This window comes from Equus przewalskii, chromosome 7 (assembly GCF_037783145.1).
Source record: "Equus przewalskii isolate Varuska chromosome 7, EquPr2, whole genome shotgun sequence".
Lineage (NCBI taxonomy): Eukaryota > Metazoa > Chordata > Mammalia > Perissodactyla > Equidae > Equus > Equus przewalskii.
Genome location: NC_091837.1, coordinates 12,781,771 through 12,798,966, shown reverse-complemented (window position 1 = coordinate 12,798,966; position 17,196 = coordinate 12,781,771). Strand labels below are relative to the sequence as shown.

The following is a 17,196-nucleotide window of genomic DNA, read 5'->3' as shown; positions in this document are numbered from 1 at the left end:
GGTGCAAACAGGTCAGGCGCCATGGGCTTTCCCTAGTCATGTGGTTCGATTGTGGAGCTTCATTAACTTGTCCCGCTGGGGTCAAGGCTGGGGAGCGTATTCTGGTGAGGGCACGCAGGGCACACACTTTCCTCTTGCCCCAGGTCCAGGATGGCTTCAGAAGGGCCTGCAGAAGAGCAGAGACCACCCCATCCTCCAGCCCATAGAGAAGGCTTCTCAGTCCTCCCAGGGTGGCCGCCCAGGAGAAACCTCCGCCCTGCCCCTGGGCCGGTGCTCAGAAAGTCTGCTGTCTGCTGTGAAAGGAAGACGCAGACGTGGGGCCTGGGGACCTGGGTCAACATCCGGTCTGTGACAGCCCCTCCCAGCAGGAGCTGGCTGGACCGGATTTGGCAACAAACTGCCTTGTTTCAAAGGTTGTCAGTGTAGGACACTGTATTTACTCCAAGAGCTGCTCTTGTCCGTGTGGGGTATGTTCCACCATGGCTCGGAGCATCGGGTTGCTGTTCTTATTATATACGTCCTGCTCCTTCGTGAAAGGTTCTGAGGAGTGGGCAGAATTGAGTGAACTGAGCGTTTTGCCCCAAGCCCTCGGAACCAGTTAACACCCGGGGCTCCAGCTGCTCCTGCTTCCAGTTCAGACCTGGTGTGGACCACCGGGCAGGGCGGCCAAGGCGCTGGGCACGGCCACTTCCTGGACAGTTTTCACTCTCCCACAGTCGCCTGCACCGCAGCCACTCTGCCCAGGCAGCAGGGGGCCACCGCAGCCTGCCAGGACAGACCCAGAAGGGACAAAATGTACCTGTTCCTCCAGCAAAATTAGCAGGCGAGGCGGTAAGAATGAAAGCAAAAATAGGCATGAACTGATCACTTTAATGTTGGCTGACTGGCCACAAGGAGGACAGAGAGTGGCCAGCACCCCCAGCCTGGCCTGGGCCGCATGCTCAGCAGGCGCTCGGGAGAGAACCGATGGCTAGACTGCGTTCACCAGGCACTGGAGGCCTGCCGGTCAGCAGGGGCCTGCCCTTCCGAAGCCATTTCCTGCAATTAGCAGCGTGCAGTCTTCAGGCTCTCAGGGCTGCCTCCTCGCCCTTCATAAATATCCCCCTTCCCAAGGACACAGCTGGCACCAGCAGTGTCGTTTCATGGCGGGAGGGAGCAGTGGTGACAAGTGAAATAAAATACAGCCGTGGCACGGATCTCAGAGGCACAAACCAGCCAAGTGCGACATCAGAGAAATCAGTCAGCCCGTGTCAGCCTCGCTGGAAGGGAAGATCTTCTTGTCTCAAGTGGAGCACCTCCACCTCAGGGCCCCGACGCCATCCGCCAGGCAGGAGGTGGCCTCCTGGAAGCAGTGCTGGCCTCTCCCCAGGGTCTCCGCCCCTCGGTGGGGGAAGACCCCCCTCTGAGAGGATTCTCCAGGCTCACCCCCGCCATGGCCCTTTATCCAAGTGCAGAGTCCCGAGGCCGCGCCCGTCGGTCTGCAGCTGTCCTTCCCCCACACTTGGGCAGTGATGGGGGCTCAGAGGTGCACAGACTTCCAAATCCTGCCTTCCCCTTTATAAAGGTGACATTTAAAGCCCCTTTGGCACAGGTAAATCACAATTACACTTCCAACAGCCTCTGGTACCACTCCAAATCCTTGCACAAAACCTGAGCCGGCAGTGGAAGGGTGCACACATATGCACACATGCATGCACGCACACACACACACGGCTCAAGCCTTTCCCACTTTTATTCTTTTCTCTACGTGGCAACAATCACTTCACCCTTCTTTTCTGCAACACTGAAGTCATGCCCACTTCCTCTAAGACCACGGGAGTCAGGCAGAACTCTGACACAGCCACAGCTCCGTGCGGGCAGGGAGAGGTCTGAGGGGCAGCTGAGGCCGGACAGAAGCCTGGCTTCCAGCCTCTCTGGGTGAGGTAGCCAGGGATCAGGACACCAGGGGCAGCCTCTTCTCTTCTCTGACGCCACCATGGAAGGGTCTACAGAGCTCCCCTCTCCATCACTGCCGAGGGCCTCAGTCTCTGTCCGAAGGCTCGTTTTTCTTGTATATTTTCTCTTGGTTCCCCTCCTTCATGGCCACATATCTGGCTAACGTGAAGAGGTAGTCGCTGAGTCTGGAGGGACAGAGAGAAGCAAATGGAATGATTTGAAAGGGGAGATCAATGCTAACTGGGTCCTTCCCGCATTAGCCTTCAAGGAGGAAATATAAGTCACTCGCCCCTAGAAGCATCGGGAGCGACAGCGGTGGCTCAGCCACCTTGGGCTTGACGGATGGCACTCGAAGCCAGCTTCCGTGAGAGGGAGCGCCCGACTCTGGTGCTGGGGCTCGGAAGGTTCCTGCAGGACGAGGCCACCAGCCCCGCCAGACCTCACAGGGCTGGCGACTTTGAGCTGCTCCCTGGGCTGGCTTCTGCACCTCCCAGTGCCTAGGACTGGCACCTCCCGAGCCACAGCGTGCACAGTCACCTGGGGATTGCGGTGGCCTGCAGAGTCTGACTCGGCAGGTCTGAACTACACCTGCAGGATGCTGGCGCTGCTGGTCTGAGGACCCCACCTCGAGGAGAGGGGCCCGGGACAGGGCTCTCCGCCTCGGCACTGCTGACACTCTGGGTCATTCTTTGCAGTGAGGGAGGGAGGCTCTCGTGTGCACTGTAGCACCTTAAGCAGCACCCCTGGCCTCCGCCCACTCGATGCCAGGAGCACCCCCACCCAACTGGGACAACCAAACATGTTTGCAACAGTGCCAGCCAGCCGGCTGAGAAGCACTGCCTGGAGTGTTCGAGTGGCTACACTCTAGGCCCTCTCCCTTCTTTTTCTGACCCAGCAGTGGGGGGGCCTCTGCGCGGCGGTGGGGAGGAGAGAAATACAAGAGGAGACGCGCGCCTGCCCTTGAGGTGCTTGTGGTGAGTTGGCGAAGCTGTCCACCTCTCGGCTGGCCCACACTTGGCCTTGTTTGCACGCCCAGCACTGACCACTACCCTCCTCCACCTCTCCTCACTCCTACCCTCTGCGGCCAACTCCATGCCAGGTCCTGCTGGAACCCTCCCCAGCCCATGCCGCCCCTGGGATCAGAACCCCCTCCTCCTAATGCCTGGCAGCCCCTGCTGTCTCTTGGGGTGGGGGAGGGGGGCAGTGGAAGAGATTCTGCTCTGAGTGTCTCCCTGTCCTGAGCCGTGGGCTCCCGGAGGGCGGTGACAGGCCTGTTTCTCATCCACTCAGTGACGTCCTGACAAATGGAACGTTCCTCACGCCCCTCAGGCCCAGGAGGAAGGGAGCCCAGGCCATGTCCCGGCAGGAGGAGTGTCCACAGTAAGGGGCCAGACCCCAGCTGTGAGGTCACTTACTGGACACCCCAGGACAGCTCCCAGGGGTCCCCCAGCTCTCGGCCCGGCCCTGGGCCCTGGCCTTGCCCACACTGGAACTGCACGAGCCAAGGCTGGGGTGGAATCTGGCAGGGCAGGCCGTGGGGGCTGACTGGGGCTGCAGGACCAGCCCAGCTCAGAGGCGCCTGCGCCGGGGCCCTGAGCCGGACCGTCTGGAGCTGGCTTTGCCTGCCTGTCTCCTCTTAGCTCACGCGGCCCCGGGGCCTGGCGGGAGGCAGACTGAGAGGGCCTGGCTCCTGCTTGGGCTCCCTGGTCCGTCACCACCATACCTTACAAGGCCTCCCAGTCACCCAGCCTCAAAGCAGGGCCCCTGTTGCCCCGTTCCTACATTTTTCTCTGCTGGTTTTTATAGCAGCCTCTCCCAACACGATCTTCACCCACCAGAGACAGGGACGGCACCCGTCTTGTTCTCAGCTGTACCTCCCGCCTGCACAGTGCTGGCACCCAGCAGCCCCTCAGGGAATAGGAAGCGACTGAGTGACCGGAGCCCGTTCCATTGTCACGTCCCGCAATGTGCCTAGTTTTCAGAGGAGGGGACTCTCCCAATTCCACGGAGGTACCTGTTTAAGAACTTGGCCACGTTTGCGTCCGTCTCACCCATCTGCACGAGAGGCACCACGCTGGAAAGGGAGGAAACACAGCGTCACCCTGCAGTAGGGGGGCAACGCGCAGGGGCCAGGCTGCATCCCAGCCAGCGTTCCGCAGCCGCCGCAGCCGACCTGGCGCTCCCAAGGGCATTCCGGACGGAGGGCTGCTGCCTGCTAAGCACTGCGCTCAGCCCTGCGTGCGCGTCACCTCTGCTGCATGACCCTCGCTGGGGGATGCTCTCCCCAAAACCGAGGCTCTGGGTTTGTGCCCTCCACCCAGAGGTGAACTACAGGCACGTCTCCAGCTCCTCGTCTGGAGTCCTGAGGACCCACCCTCTGTTCGGCCATTCCCCTCTGTTGGGCCTGTGGGTTGTCTCCAGTTTTTTGCTATTGTGAGCACTGCTGATGTGGATGGCTTTGTACAAATGGCTATTTTTTTCTTTTGAAGCCAAAGCTCTCCCAGGATCCCTGGAGGTACCAGTCGGGCCCGACTGCCTTTCATGAAGGAGGAAGCCTTATGAGATGGGGGGCAGAAGAGCTCAGGTTTGGACCAGACAGACCTGGTCCTCAAATCTCCTCTCTGCCATGGACCACTCAGGTGACCCTGGCTATGATGTCACCTCTCTGAGCCCCAATTTCCTGACTCCTGTAAAGTGGGGGCTGCCCCCACCTCTCTCCCAAGGTTATCGTGAAGAATCAGTGAAATAATGACTATCGAGTGCCTGCACAGGGGCCGGCCCCGTGACCCAGTGGTTAAGTTCACACACTCTGCTTTGGCAGCCCAGGTTCGCTGGTTTGGATCCTGGGCACAAAGCTAGCACTGCTCATCAAGCCACGCTGAGGCAGCGTCCCACGTAGAAGAACTAGAATGACTTACAACTAGGATATACCACTATGTACTGGAGCTTTGGGGAGGAAAGAAAAAACAAGAGGAAGATTGGCAACAGATGTTAGCTCAGGGCCAATCTTCCTCACCAAAAAGCATACCTTTAAAAAAAGATTTCCTGCATAGCCTTGCATGTCATATCAAAGTGGGGCTCTATTTCCATTTCTCTGTAAAGCTGGGTGGCAGCCTGGTCTATGGGGAGTGAAGATTTTGCAATTACTCTTTTGAAGATCCCTTGAAAAGGCAATCAGTAGCCTTTGAGGGAGGGACCCTCCTTTCCCTGACTCTGAGTTGGGGGTGGGTGGGTTGGGGGGTTGGCTGGTCTGTTGACAGCTTCCACCTTGGCCCCCAACAGCCATGTGTGTCCCTCTGGGCCCTTCTCTACCCAGCAGCCAGCAGGGTCCTTTCACGTCACCCCATGAACTAAAACCCAGAAGTGGCTTCCTGTTGCTCTCAGGATAAAGGCAGACAGACCCCTCTGGGCCTACAAAGCCCTGCATGGCCCCGGCTCAGCCCCTGGCCTCATTGTGCCACATACCACTTGCTCTGGACCCACACCCCTGGCTTCCTTTCCGTCCTTTCAATGCAGACTGCCATCTCTCCCCTTGCCATCCGCTCGCCCTGGACACTGCCCCCGCCCCCCGTCCTTCAACTCTCGGTTCACACGGCAGGACTGGGAGAGAGACAACACAGCACGCCCACTCCCAGGCCAGGCACCCCAGCACCGAGCGCCCTGCTCCCAGCCCTTAGCCCATTGTGGAGCTCTGCAGTCACTTCTGCACAGCTCAGCCCGCCCCGTTTACGCTACCCCCAGAGCAGGGAGCTGGGCCCAGGGCAGGCAGATTTTCCCTGAATCCTCTCTTGAAGGGCACTGTGAGTGTTAGAATTACAAATAAGCAGCCCAGCCCCCAGGGGTCTCCTCCCCCGTCCCCCTTAACTGCTTGTTCCCCCCCAGCTCTGATCTGGATGTGCAGTTCCATCCTCTGTCATCCGTCTGCTCATGGCCACTGTCTCCCTCCACAACACGGGGCTCTGAGGACAAGCACCTGGTCTGCCTGGAGCCCACCTGGTGCGGTGCAGCAGCCAGGAGAAGATCTGTGGTGAGCAGCTGACAGCATGGAGCCACCCCCACTAGCCCCCCTCCCTCCACCTGGGTCCCTTACCGTCTCTCAGCTCGGCGGCACACGGCCCGACAGAGATGCAGCGCCGAGCTGCTCTTGCCTCCCGACTGCAAGGAGAAAGCGGGTGTTGGCTGGCGGGGGCAGCAAGCCCACTGCAGACAGGGAGCTCCTCGGACAGACGGACGGATGGATGCGCAGGCCCTGCCCCGCAATGGGCAGCATTCTGCCTCCAGGGGGCCCTGCCCGGGTGCACCCACTGGGCAGCCCCCTCCAAAGCAGGCAGGGCTGGGGAGGGACCAGCTTGGGTCTGGAGGGGACGGGGGGACAGCTTCTGTTGCAGTTGAAAATTAAAGAGGGGGACTGATTCCATGTCCGTGTGTTTCTGTCAATACCCTGGGCCTGCAGCCCACAGGGTGAGGCTGCCGGTACCTACGGGCAGGATGAACTCTGTGAGGGGCGGCAGCTGGCTGGAGTACTTGTCGATCCACTGCTCCAGCTCCAGGATGGGCCCTGCCTCGAACGCCGTGTGTCCTGAGGAGTCAGGGAGCAGAAGGACACTGCTGTGAGCCCACTGCCCACCAGATCATAGGGGCGCCGCCCCACATCCCTTCTCCCCGGGGGGCCGCAGATGGCTTCCACTGGCTCGGGAGGTAGCTTCCCTCTCAGGGTCTACAGGCCTGGCCAACAGGGGTCCCAGGTGAAACCCAGGAAAGGGTGCCCCCCTTGGGCCTCGGCAGGGCCCTCAGAGCACATACGGCGGGTTGAGAGAGAGAATTACTTAAGTGAGCCTCTCGGGCCGAGGAGCGTGGTGTCGCCAGGGCAGAGCCGATGTCCTGCAGAGAGCACTGGATCTGGGGAAGCAAGAGAAGGTGCCGCTGAAGATCTGTCCACGGCAGGCCACGCAGAATGACGTGGACCGACACGCCTGCAAGGCCTGCGGGGCTGGCCTGCCGGGGACGGTCCGAAGCTTTAATTAGCTGGCATTTAAAGGCTAATTAGCAAACTGTCTGAACCTCTGAACATCTGCACAGGACACCAGCCTGGCTGCGAGGGGACCTGGCTCCCTTGGGGACATCTGGGTTACGCAGACAGTGAGCCGTCAAGCGCCCAGCGATAGTGATGAGGAATCTTCTAGCCCGATCCTCCTCTCCCACGTGCCTGGGCCCTGCGAGGTTTTCGTCTTTTCTCTAAACTGGAACAGCCGGGCCAAGAGACCAAACATGACGTGCTTTCTAAACTGTAACGGACAAGCACCTGCGCAAACAGGGCCAGCTGAGTGTGGGGGTGCCTGGGGCAGGAAGCTGCGGCCGGCTGAGGCCTGTGCTCAGTCCGAGGGGTGGGAAGGAGTGGGCTGCCTGGAACAGAGGTGGCCTGTGGGGCTCTGCTGAGGGGACCCCAGGTCCCTGCGGGGCAGATGACCAATGGACTCCCGGGCCCATGAGACCCACAAACACCGCCTGACCTTGAGCCCAGCCGTGTCCACTGGAGCTGGATGGTAGGCTGCGGGGAGAGTGGAGGTCTGTGACCTCCCATAAGACGGCCACTGTGACCGTGGCAGGAGCAGGACACAGCAGGGGAGAGCAGAGGCTGCCTGCCCAGCAGTGGATGGGAACCCTCCCTGGGCTCCCGACCAGCAGGACTGGGGTGAGCTACTTAGCTGTGCGGTGTCTCTGTGACTTCTGGTGGAAGGGGAGTGACGACACTTCCCCACGGGCTGGCCAGGTGCAGCGTTTACCCCCAGGGCTGGAGAGAGGTGGCCCGCTTTGGGAATCAGACCCCAGCTCTGCTGATTCCTGGCTGTGAGGCCTTGGGCAAGCGGCCCTCCCTGAGCCTCGGTCTTGCCCCCTATAAAATGCAGATGCTAACCCCACGTCCGGGCTTCTGTGAGGACCAAGTGGGGTGACTGGAGGAGAGCTGTGAACGGGCTGCCTGGGGCCAGGCTGGATGCCCAGGTGAACAAGCCACAGCCTGTGCCCTCAGGGTGTCCTGGCCTGAGGTGACAGCGGTTTAACACCCTGTGTGACGCCTGCTGTCAGAGGCGGAAGTGCAGGAGCTGTGGAAACCCGGGAGAGGAGCCTGACCCAGCAGGAGGCGTGGACGGCCAGGGAAGGCCCTGGAGGAAGTGATGTTTGCAGCTGGACCCAAAGGACGGGGCCTAAAGCGCGGGGCTCGGGATGAGCCCAGCATACAGAAACGACCACTGCGGGCAAGAACGTCCTCATGACAAGGCTGGAAACCATCCTCCACCACATAGGAGGGGCCTCGTTCACAGAATATTCCAGCACTGGGACTGCCCATCCTCTACAGCCCCCTCACTGCCCTCCTTCTGCTCCCGGAGCCCGAGTGGGCTCCAGCCTGGCCTGCAAGACAAAGCGGGCTGAGGGCCCACTCTCCCGGGGACAGCTTCTAAAGACTCAGGTCCCATGGACGCCCTGCACGCTGTGGGGGCGTCCCTGTCTCCATTTCTGAAGCCCTCTGTGTGGGTCGGAGACCCCACTGATTCTCAAGGTCAGAGCAGCAGTGCCAACACCGTGCGCCCCCGGCGGCGGAGGGCTTCCTGCGAGGGGCTTCTGGGGTCCCTCCACCGCCCTGCTGTGGACAGTTGGGGCCGGGCCCTTCTCTGTGTGCGGGCCATCCTGTGCGTTGTAGGATGTTTAGCTGCATCCCTGGCCCCCACCCACTAGGTCTCAGTCGCACCCCCTGCCCCAGTGGTGAGAAGCAAACACACCCCATCATCTCCTGGAGTGGAATCGCCCGGGCTGAGGCCCCTGCTCTGTACGCTTCGCCCCTAGTGTGACTCTCACCACTCACCCATGAGGAAGGACTACCTCTGAGAGACCCCATTTGACAGAAGGAGAAACTGAGGCTCTCAAAGGGAGAGTGACTACCTCCAGGTGACAGAGAGGAAATGAGGATTGGATGGCAAATCCAGTTATGGCCACCAGGCCTCAGGGATGAAAAATCCCAACTGGGGTGAGACGATGTTACTCACTTTCTGAAGCTCTTCAGCAAACGGGTGTCCCTTTTCTGCGATTAGCTCCATAGCAAACCTAGGAGGAAAGAACCGCATGCACCTTTTTTTTTTTTTCCAAGGAAGATTAGCCCTGAGCTAACTGCTGCCAATCCTCCTTTTTTTGCTGAGGAAGACTGGCCCTGAGCTAACATCCATGCTCATCTTCCTCTACTTTATATGTGGGATGCCTACCACAGCATGGCTTTTGCCAAGCGGTGCCATGTCCACACCCGGGATCCGAACTGGCGAACCCCCGGCCACGGAAGTGGAACGTGTGAACTTAACCGCTGTGCCACTGGGCCAGCCCCCGCGTGGCACCTCTATTGTGACACCCAGGCCCCGTCTTGTGGGAGGCAACAGAGACCCAGGGGGAGGCCGTTTAGCTAAGGTGGCTGTAACGCCATGGTGGTATTTTTCTTGCTGACAGTAAGAACACCATAACCTTCCATTTGGATAAGGGTGTTTGTTTCTCAGAGTGCCTTTTCTTGTACTCATTGCTCATCCGGTCAGCAATTCCTCTTTCAGGGCCTACCCTGGCCAGGTCCGGGCAGTCACTCATGAGCAGATGTGACAGAGGCTCTGTTCATAAGGAGAGGGACACGTGAATTGGATGTCACACAACTAAATGTGAAGTTTCAAACTGAGGTCAGTGCTCTGCAGGGAAGGGTGAGAGTCCTGAGGAACTGGGCCTGGGCTAGGCTTCCAGGAGGGCTTCCTGGAGGAAGTGATGCTGCAGGTGGGATTTGAAGGCTGAGTGGGAGTGCTCTGCTAAGACGGGCCAGGGAAGCAGAGTCAGGGTCCCAGCAGGGAACGTCCAAAGGGCTCCAGAGGAACGCCTCGAGGAGGGGCCATTCACAGAGGTGGGAGGAGTTGCAGGAAGTGACAGTGGGTGGCAAAGACGAGCAAAGGCAGGAGCCTGAAGGGGCAGGGAGGGCAAAGGCTCCGGAGCCGGAGAGAGCTGGGTTCTCCGTGGGGCCACCGCCGGGAGCCGAGCAGCCGGGAGAGAGTAGGTGGAAGGGCCAGAGCCACACACAGCGGGGACGGAGTGATCAACACTCCCACACCTCTCCCCCACTGTCCCGTCTCCCGCCGGCGCCTCCCACTGGCTGGACCCCCTGAAAGCCAGAGGACAGGGCGATGGGGTGAAACGGTCAGCAGGTGGTAGAGGTCAGCCTCCCGGGCAGAGAGGCAGAGGAGGGTGAGAGCGGCTTGGGAAGGGCAGGTGAAGGACCCCCCGTGCGCCTTCCCAGGCCGCCTCACGGTCAGAATGTCTCCCAGCCAGAACGAAATAAACAAATGCGAAATTCACGGCCTAGTGTTGGTCTTTCCCACTGGACTGCAAGGAGAGGCCACGCGGGCTGGGACACAGTCTCTTCGTCACAGCAGCATGCCTCACGCCTGGCACGTAGTAGGTGTTCAAGACTATCTACTTGCTGAAGGTGTTCCCGTGACGGAGGCCAGTGACAGGAACGCCTCAGGGCCTGCTCCATCCCAGCTCCCCCTACTTGTAGTTGGCCCTTTAATGTCTGTCTGCTCGCCCTGCGCCCCCAGACTGTGGGCTCCACGAAGGCAGGGCTGCGGCTCTCTGCTTGGCAGCGCCTGGCACACGGAGACGCTCCACCCGTGTCTGACAACAGAACCCACACTTACGGGTTCCCCATCTCCGGCCCCACGGCGGCTGAGAGATGATGGCGTGCTGCTCTGCCACAGCTGATGCTAGAACCCCCTCCCTGCCCCCTGCCCACTTAACTGTGTGTCTGCCTCCCAGTCCCCCTGCAACCTTCCCGCACATCCTTTTCTACTCTGCTGGCTGGTTAGCTATGCTTCCCATGATCTGTCCTGAAAACCTCATCTAGCCTGGCCCATCATTGAGAACTGGAAGCCATGAACAGGTAAGTCTTAATAATAATAACAGTAACAGCTAATGCTATTATTACTGTGCTGGGAACTGTCCTAAGGGAAACAGAATTATTTCACCCAATCCTCACAAGAATCCGGTGAGGTGGATACTATTACTATGATCATCTGACAGAACAGGGAACTGAGACTCAGAGAGGCCAGGTGATTTGCTTGAAGTCACAGCCAGTCAGCAGCAGTAAAGAATTTGAAAATTTGAAGCCAGGTCTGCTGATTGCCATGACCTTCGCCCCCAGGGCTATGTCAGAGCTCCTGAACCAGCACTTGAGATAACGGCTGCTCACATGGTCAAGGTCAACAGCCAGCTGAGCGCGGTAGGCTGATTCTGTCCTCAAGTATTTGCTGCCCCTTCCACCCCACAGCTGTCAGGCGTGTCCACAAGGGTGGCTCTGGCCAATGGCATGTGAGCAGACGCGCTGTGTCACGCCCCTGGGAGCCTTCAGAGCCAGTGGGAGCCTTACCAGGATCTCTTTTCCCTCTGCCACGGTTACTGAGATTGCTCCAGACACAGCTGTCCTGCCAGCCTGAGTTCTGGAGAGATGTCACGTGGAGCAGAGACAAACCCCACTCACAAGAGGCTTGAAGAAAGAGCATGAAATACACCTTTGGTGGTGCAAGCCATGAGCCTGGCAGATCCTGACCGCGGCACCTTCTAAACTAGGGGGGATCCCGTGAGTCCACCTTCTAAGCTCTGGCTGTATAGACGCTTATTTCAAAAACAAGACTCACAAAAGGGATCGCGTCTGATGCAGTGTGTTCTGTGCTCAACTCACCTGTTTCACTTAATCTGTGCACCTCCGTGGCGCACACATACGCACCTGAAGAGTGAGAGAGCCGGGGATGGAGGGGCGAGGCAGCTTCACAAGGGGTGGGCCAGATGCCAGAGCAGGAGCAGAGGGAGAGGCGCCCGCAGCCCGCAGCCTTGTGGAGCCGATCAGATGCCCTGTGCTGGCAGGTTCATCAAGGGCTGGCAGCCTCGGGGACCAGCCAGCACTCTCGAGAGCGTGGCATGAACCCCATTTCTTAATGCCCAGTTCAAATTCAACCTCAAGGCCAACCGCGGCTCCCTTACCCAATGGCTGAACTTAATTCATCTGTAGTTCCCACGGCTTCAAACACTTGGTCGTCTTTGGGTCTCCTTTCTCCAGTGAAGGTGCTCGAAAACCCTGGGAACAAATGTTTAGCTGCCCAAATTAAGACGTTTGTCCCTGATACGCTCTTTTACAGACTTTCCACTTGAAGTATAACATTGCAGAGAAAAGCGCTCAGATCCTAAGTGGGCAAGTTGATGCGTTTCCACTAAGTGGGTAGAGCTCTGTGATCAGCACCCAGATCAAGAAGTAGAATGTGACCAGCACCCTGGAAGGCCCTGTGGACCCCCTGCAGTCCTACCCCTCAAGGGTAACCACTATCCTCAGTTCTTCCCTGACAGGCTTTTAATTTAAAGTTAAAAATCATGTATTAACCATCCTGCTAAAGAAATGAAACATATAGGTCCATGTTATGTATACATTACAATTATAGTTCACATGAAATCGAAGTCCCCCGCCTAGGTCACATTTCCACTTCCTCCCCCAGCCACTGAGACAGAGCAGACCTGCTCTGACGGCCGGGGGCTGGCCTGGTACTCCCAGACAGGCCGTGGTGGCCTCCCGTTGAACACAACGATTTCACAGAACGCCACCAGAGGGGCCACGCTAGGGCTGTGACGGATCCAGACCAGAAGAGGACCACTCCATCTCCTCGTGTGAGCACAGAACAGTGTCCAAACCAGACGAGAGACCAAAATCCCCCTTCCTGGCAAATGTGGGTGACCGCTGGGGTTTATCAACTGGAGCTTGAGCCCCTGTTGGTCCCTCCCACCTTCTAGAAAAAATGATGCAACACCCAATTACAGAATTAGCCCTGCTTCCTGACAGCATCCAATCCAGAGCAGAGCCAGTTCAGTGGCATGCATGTTTCTATACTTTCACTCTCTAAGTACACATCCAAAAAACAATATATACTAGTGATCTGCATGGTTTTAAACTTTAGAAAATATATCACAATGAGATATTCCTCTGCATCTTACTTTCTTCTGTAAGTTCTGGTATTGTTTGTTTTATTTTATTTTTTTAAAGATTGGCACCTGAGCTAACAGCTGTTGCCAAACATCTTTTTTTTGTTGTTCTGCTTTTTCTCCCCAAATCCCCCCAGTACACAGCTGTATATTTTAGTTGTGGGTCCTCCTTGTTGTGCTATGTGGGACGCCACCTCAGCGTGGCCTGATAATGGTGCCATGTCTGCGCCCAGGATCCGACCCTGTGAAACCCCGGGCCGCTGAAGAGGAGCCTGTGAACCTAACCACTCGGCCACAGGGCTGGCCCCTGTTCTGGTATTGTTTAAATGATCAAAGCCATAAATGCTCGTTACAAAAAATAATAGAAGAGAATAAAAGTATGTAGAACGAGGGGCTGGCCCCGTGGCCGAGTGGTTAAGTTCGCGCGTTCTGCTGCAGGCGGCCCAGTGTTTCGTTGGTTCGAATCTTGGGCGCGGACATGGCACTGCTCATCAAACCACGCTGAGGCAGCATCCCACATGCCACAACTAGAAGGACCCACAACGAAGAATATACAACTATGCACCAGGGGGCTTTGGGGAGAAAAAGGAAAAAAAAAAAAAAGATAAAAATCTTTAAAAAAAAAAAGTATGTAGAACGAACAGTGAAAGCCCTCTGTTCATTCCCCTCCCCCAGCTCAGTCTCTCTCCCAGGGAGTAGTCCCAGATGTCACCTTTCAGACTACACTACACATATCTACACACACACACACACAGACACTTTTATCCAAACAGATTCCAATTATTTGGATTGTTCTACAACTTGCTTTTCTCATTATATATCTTGGGCATCTTTCATTTCACATCATATTTTGTGATCTATATTTTTCACATACTTTTTAATGGCCGTAAAGAATTTGGAGGAACTTTAACATGAAGTCGGCCATGTCTTTCTTTGCATTTTTCACCCGTCCCCACCCTACCTTTGTCTCCTGTTTTGGTGTAAATCTTGGGGACCTTGGGTGTCTTCGAGGAAGGCTGTGGCCTAACGAGAAAGACACATCGAGAGGTGGTGAGTGGGGATGGCTTACACAGGGGGCTCCTCCTTCACTGGTCCCGGCTCGCTGCTCAGCCTCACAGGTGGCACTTACCTGCCTCTGCTTGGATCTCGTGGACATCTTTCTCCTCCATCCCTCTTAGTTTTAAGCCCTTTGTGGGCTCCCAAGCTGTGTCTTGCCCACATCTGTATCTGCACAGTAGCTGATGCAGTGCACTGCTCAATGCAGATGCTCGATAACAATTCACTGAAGGAATTTATCAGTCACTTTCCACAGTCCCTGCACTGTGCAAGTGGATTACTGGCATTATCTCTTAGAATGATCCCTGGACTCTTCCCACAGTCCCAAGGTAGGCGCTGCCTCCGACGTTCATCCTACTGTTGTAGAAATGGTAGCTCACGTGATGGACTCACCTTCCCAGGTCACCCAGGGAGGAAACAGGAGGGCTGGATTCATACCCAACACCATCTTACTCCAGGCCCCAAATTCTTAGCTCAAGCCTACCCACACTCTTTCCCCTCTATTCTACCAAGTCACGCCGCTTTGGGGGAAAGAAGCCTGGGCCTCTTCCTTTCTAGGAGGTTCCAAGTATACTCGGAAATGAAAAATTGCAAAACGGGGTTCAGAGCCTGGCAGTTCCAAATAGCAACACAACACCTTTAATGTAGACCTCAAAACTAAAATGTGACTCTATAGACAGTTAATTTTCGACAACGGAGCCAAGAACGTACAATGGAGAAAGGAAAATCTCTTCAATAAATGGTGCTGGGAAAAACTGGACAGCCATGTGCAAAAAAATGAAAGTAGACCATTATCTTACACCATACACAAAAATTAACTCAAAATGGATTAAAGACTTGAATGTAAGACCTGAAACCATAAAACTCCTAGAAGAAAACATAGGCAGGATGCTTTTTGACTTTGGTCTTAGCAATATCTTTTTGAATACCATGTCTGACTGGGCAAGGGAAACAAAGGAAAAAAATAAACAAATGGGACTACACAGACTAAAAAGCTTCTGCAAGGCAAAGGAAACCATGAACAAAATGAAAAAACAACCCAACAATTGGGAGAAGATATTTGCAAATCATATTTCTGATAAGGAGTTAATATTCAAACTATATAAAGAACTCATACAACTCAACAACAACAACAAAAACAACCTGATCAAAAAATGGGCAGGGCCTGGCCCCGTGGCCTAGTGGTTAAGTTTGGTGCACTCGGCTTCAGTGGCCCGGGTTTGGTTCCTGGGCATGGACCTACACCACTCGTTGGTAGCCATGCTGTGGCGGCAACTCACATATAAAAGAGAGGAAGACTGGCACAGATGTTAGCTCAGGGTGAGTCTTCCTTAGACAAAAAAATAATAATAACAATAAAAGACAAATAAGCGTTAGACAGGATGTGGAGAATCTTGTACGCTGCTGCTGGAATGTAAACTGGCACAACCACTATGGAAAACAGTATGGAAATTCCTCAAAAAATTAAAAATAGAAGTACCAGATGATCCAGCTATTCCACTTCTGGGTATTTATTCAAAGAACATGAAAATATGAATGTGTAAAGATATTTATATCCCTTAGCTCAGGGCTAGTCTTCCTCAGCAAAAAAGAAGAGGATTGGGAGTAGATGTTAGCTCAGGGCTAATCTTCCTAAAAAAAAAAAAAAGGGCCAGGTCCATGGCCAAGTAGTTAAGTTCGTGCGCTCCGCTTCAGCGGCCCAGGGTTTTGCCAGTTTGAATCCTGGGTGTGGACATGGCACCGCTCATCAGGCCATGCTGGGGCAGCATCCCACATAGCACAACTGGAAGGACCCACACTAAAAATGCACAACTATGTACCGGGGGGCTTTGGGGAGAAAAAGGAAAAATAAAATCTTAAAAAAAAAAAAAGATATTTGCATCCCTATGTTCATTGCAACATTACTCACAATAGCCAAGTCTTGGAAACAACTTAAGCGCCCACCAGCGGATGCATGGATAAAGAAGATACACAATGGACTGCTATTCAGCCATAAAAAAAGATGAAATCTTGCCATTTGCGACAACATGGATGGACCGTGAGGACATCACGCTCAGCGAAATAAGTCAGATGGAGAAAGCCAAACACCGCACCATCACACTCATCCGTGGAAGATAAAAAACAACAAAAACCAAACATATAGACACAGAGAACGGAATGGTGGTTACCAGAAGGGAAGAGGGGGCAGGGGAGGGTAGAAGGGCCCATGTGTACAGTGACGGATGGCAACTAGACTTTGGGTGGTGAACACAATGCAGTCTACACAGAAGTCAAAATATAATGATGTACACCTGAAATTTATATGTTATAAACCAATGTGACCTCAATAAAAAGTTAATTAAAAGAAAAAAATTAAAATGTGACATTACAAGATTATTCAAAGGCTAAATTACCCGACCTACGAAATAGATTATTAGGAATTCATGGTACTCCACAGGTTGTGAGGTCCGGGAACGGGGGGCGAGTTTCCAGGTACGTGATGACAGTTATCTGCAGATCGCGTGGGTGTATCTCTGTGTCTCAGAGTATGAACTGCTTTGGAGGTAGGTCAAAATGTAAATTGAGGCCCCTCCTGATGGTGAGGCCAGGCCAGACGGCCCTCCTGCCACATGGAACACGCCCTGCCCTGCTGGATGATAGCTAGGCCCCCTTCGGACGTGTCTTGCGCAAAGAAATCTTGATCTCCGGCTTCCACAGTGCCCACGTTGCCACGGTGACGTCACGACTAAGAGAGGACGTCATCGGGCGGTTGCAAAGTGACCTCACAGCGGTGTTACGTAACGATGGCGACGACACCACAGTTCACCGCATGCGTCAGAGTTACCCTCGAGCCAGGCACTCACCTGTCCCCGTCTTCCGTGCCCTGGGGGCCGCGGCTCTGGAAACGGGGACATAGTCGTCGGCCGGCGCCGAGGCACGTGCGCAGACCCACGCGGCCTCCCAGGACGAACGCAGCCATGCCTCAAGCCGTTGGTAGGGGGCTGACCCCGCCAGGCTCCCGTCCAGGTCGCGGGGTGACTCCACCTCCCGCCGGCCGCGCCACCGCTCAGCTACCGTTTTCCATTGGTCCGCGGCTCTCGCACCAGGGCGGGACCCTCCCCGAGACTTGTTTTCCATTGGTTCCTGGAAGGAGCTGGGGCGGGGAAACCCGTGACGACTTGGTTAGCA

At 55.8% G+C, this 17,196-nt stretch overlaps 1 protein-coding gene across 2 annotated transcripts; it reads right to left on the bottom strand.

Annotated features, from left to right (window-relative positions):
- Nucleotides 1-850: 850 nt before the first annotated feature.
- Nucleotides 851-17,153, bottom strand: MMAB (metabolism of cobalamin associated B). 2 transcript variants are annotated; one of them, XM_008520910.2, is made up of 9 exons: nt 16,872-17,153; nt 13,934-13,995; nt 11,986-12,079; nt 8,976-9,033; nt 6,762-6,834; nt 6,417-6,514; nt 6,026-6,090; nt 3,950-4,009; nt 851-2,120 (listed from the first exon to the last, which is right to left on the bottom strand). In XM_008520910.2, exons 1-9 carry the CDS (start codon nt 16,985-16,987, stop codon nt 2,021-2,023), a joined length of 726 nt encoding a protein of 241 aa, XP_008519132.2. In that variant the 5' UTR covers nt 16,988-17,153; the 3' UTR covers nt 851-2,020. The 2 variants fall into 2 exon arrangements, with proteins under 2 accessions (XP_008519132.2, XP_008519133.2); XM_008520911.2 differs by having other exon boundaries at nt 14,102-17,073.
- Between the last annotated feature and the right edge of the window lie 43 nt (nt 17,154-17,196).

Coding starts and splice junctions, on each gene's coding strand:
- MMAB (XM_008520910.2), bottom strand. CDS start 16,987: ATGGCTGCGTTCGTCCTGGGAGGCCGCGTGGGTCTGCGCACGTGCCTC. Junction 13,996..16,871: donor GGCACGGAAGACGGGGACAG/GTGAGTGCCTGG, acceptor CTTTCTCGTTAG/GCCACAGCCTTCCTCGAAGA. Junction 6,515..6,761: donor GGCCCGAGAGGCTCACTTAA/GTAATTCTCTCT, acceptor CTGACTCCTCAG/GACACACGGCGTTCGAGGCA.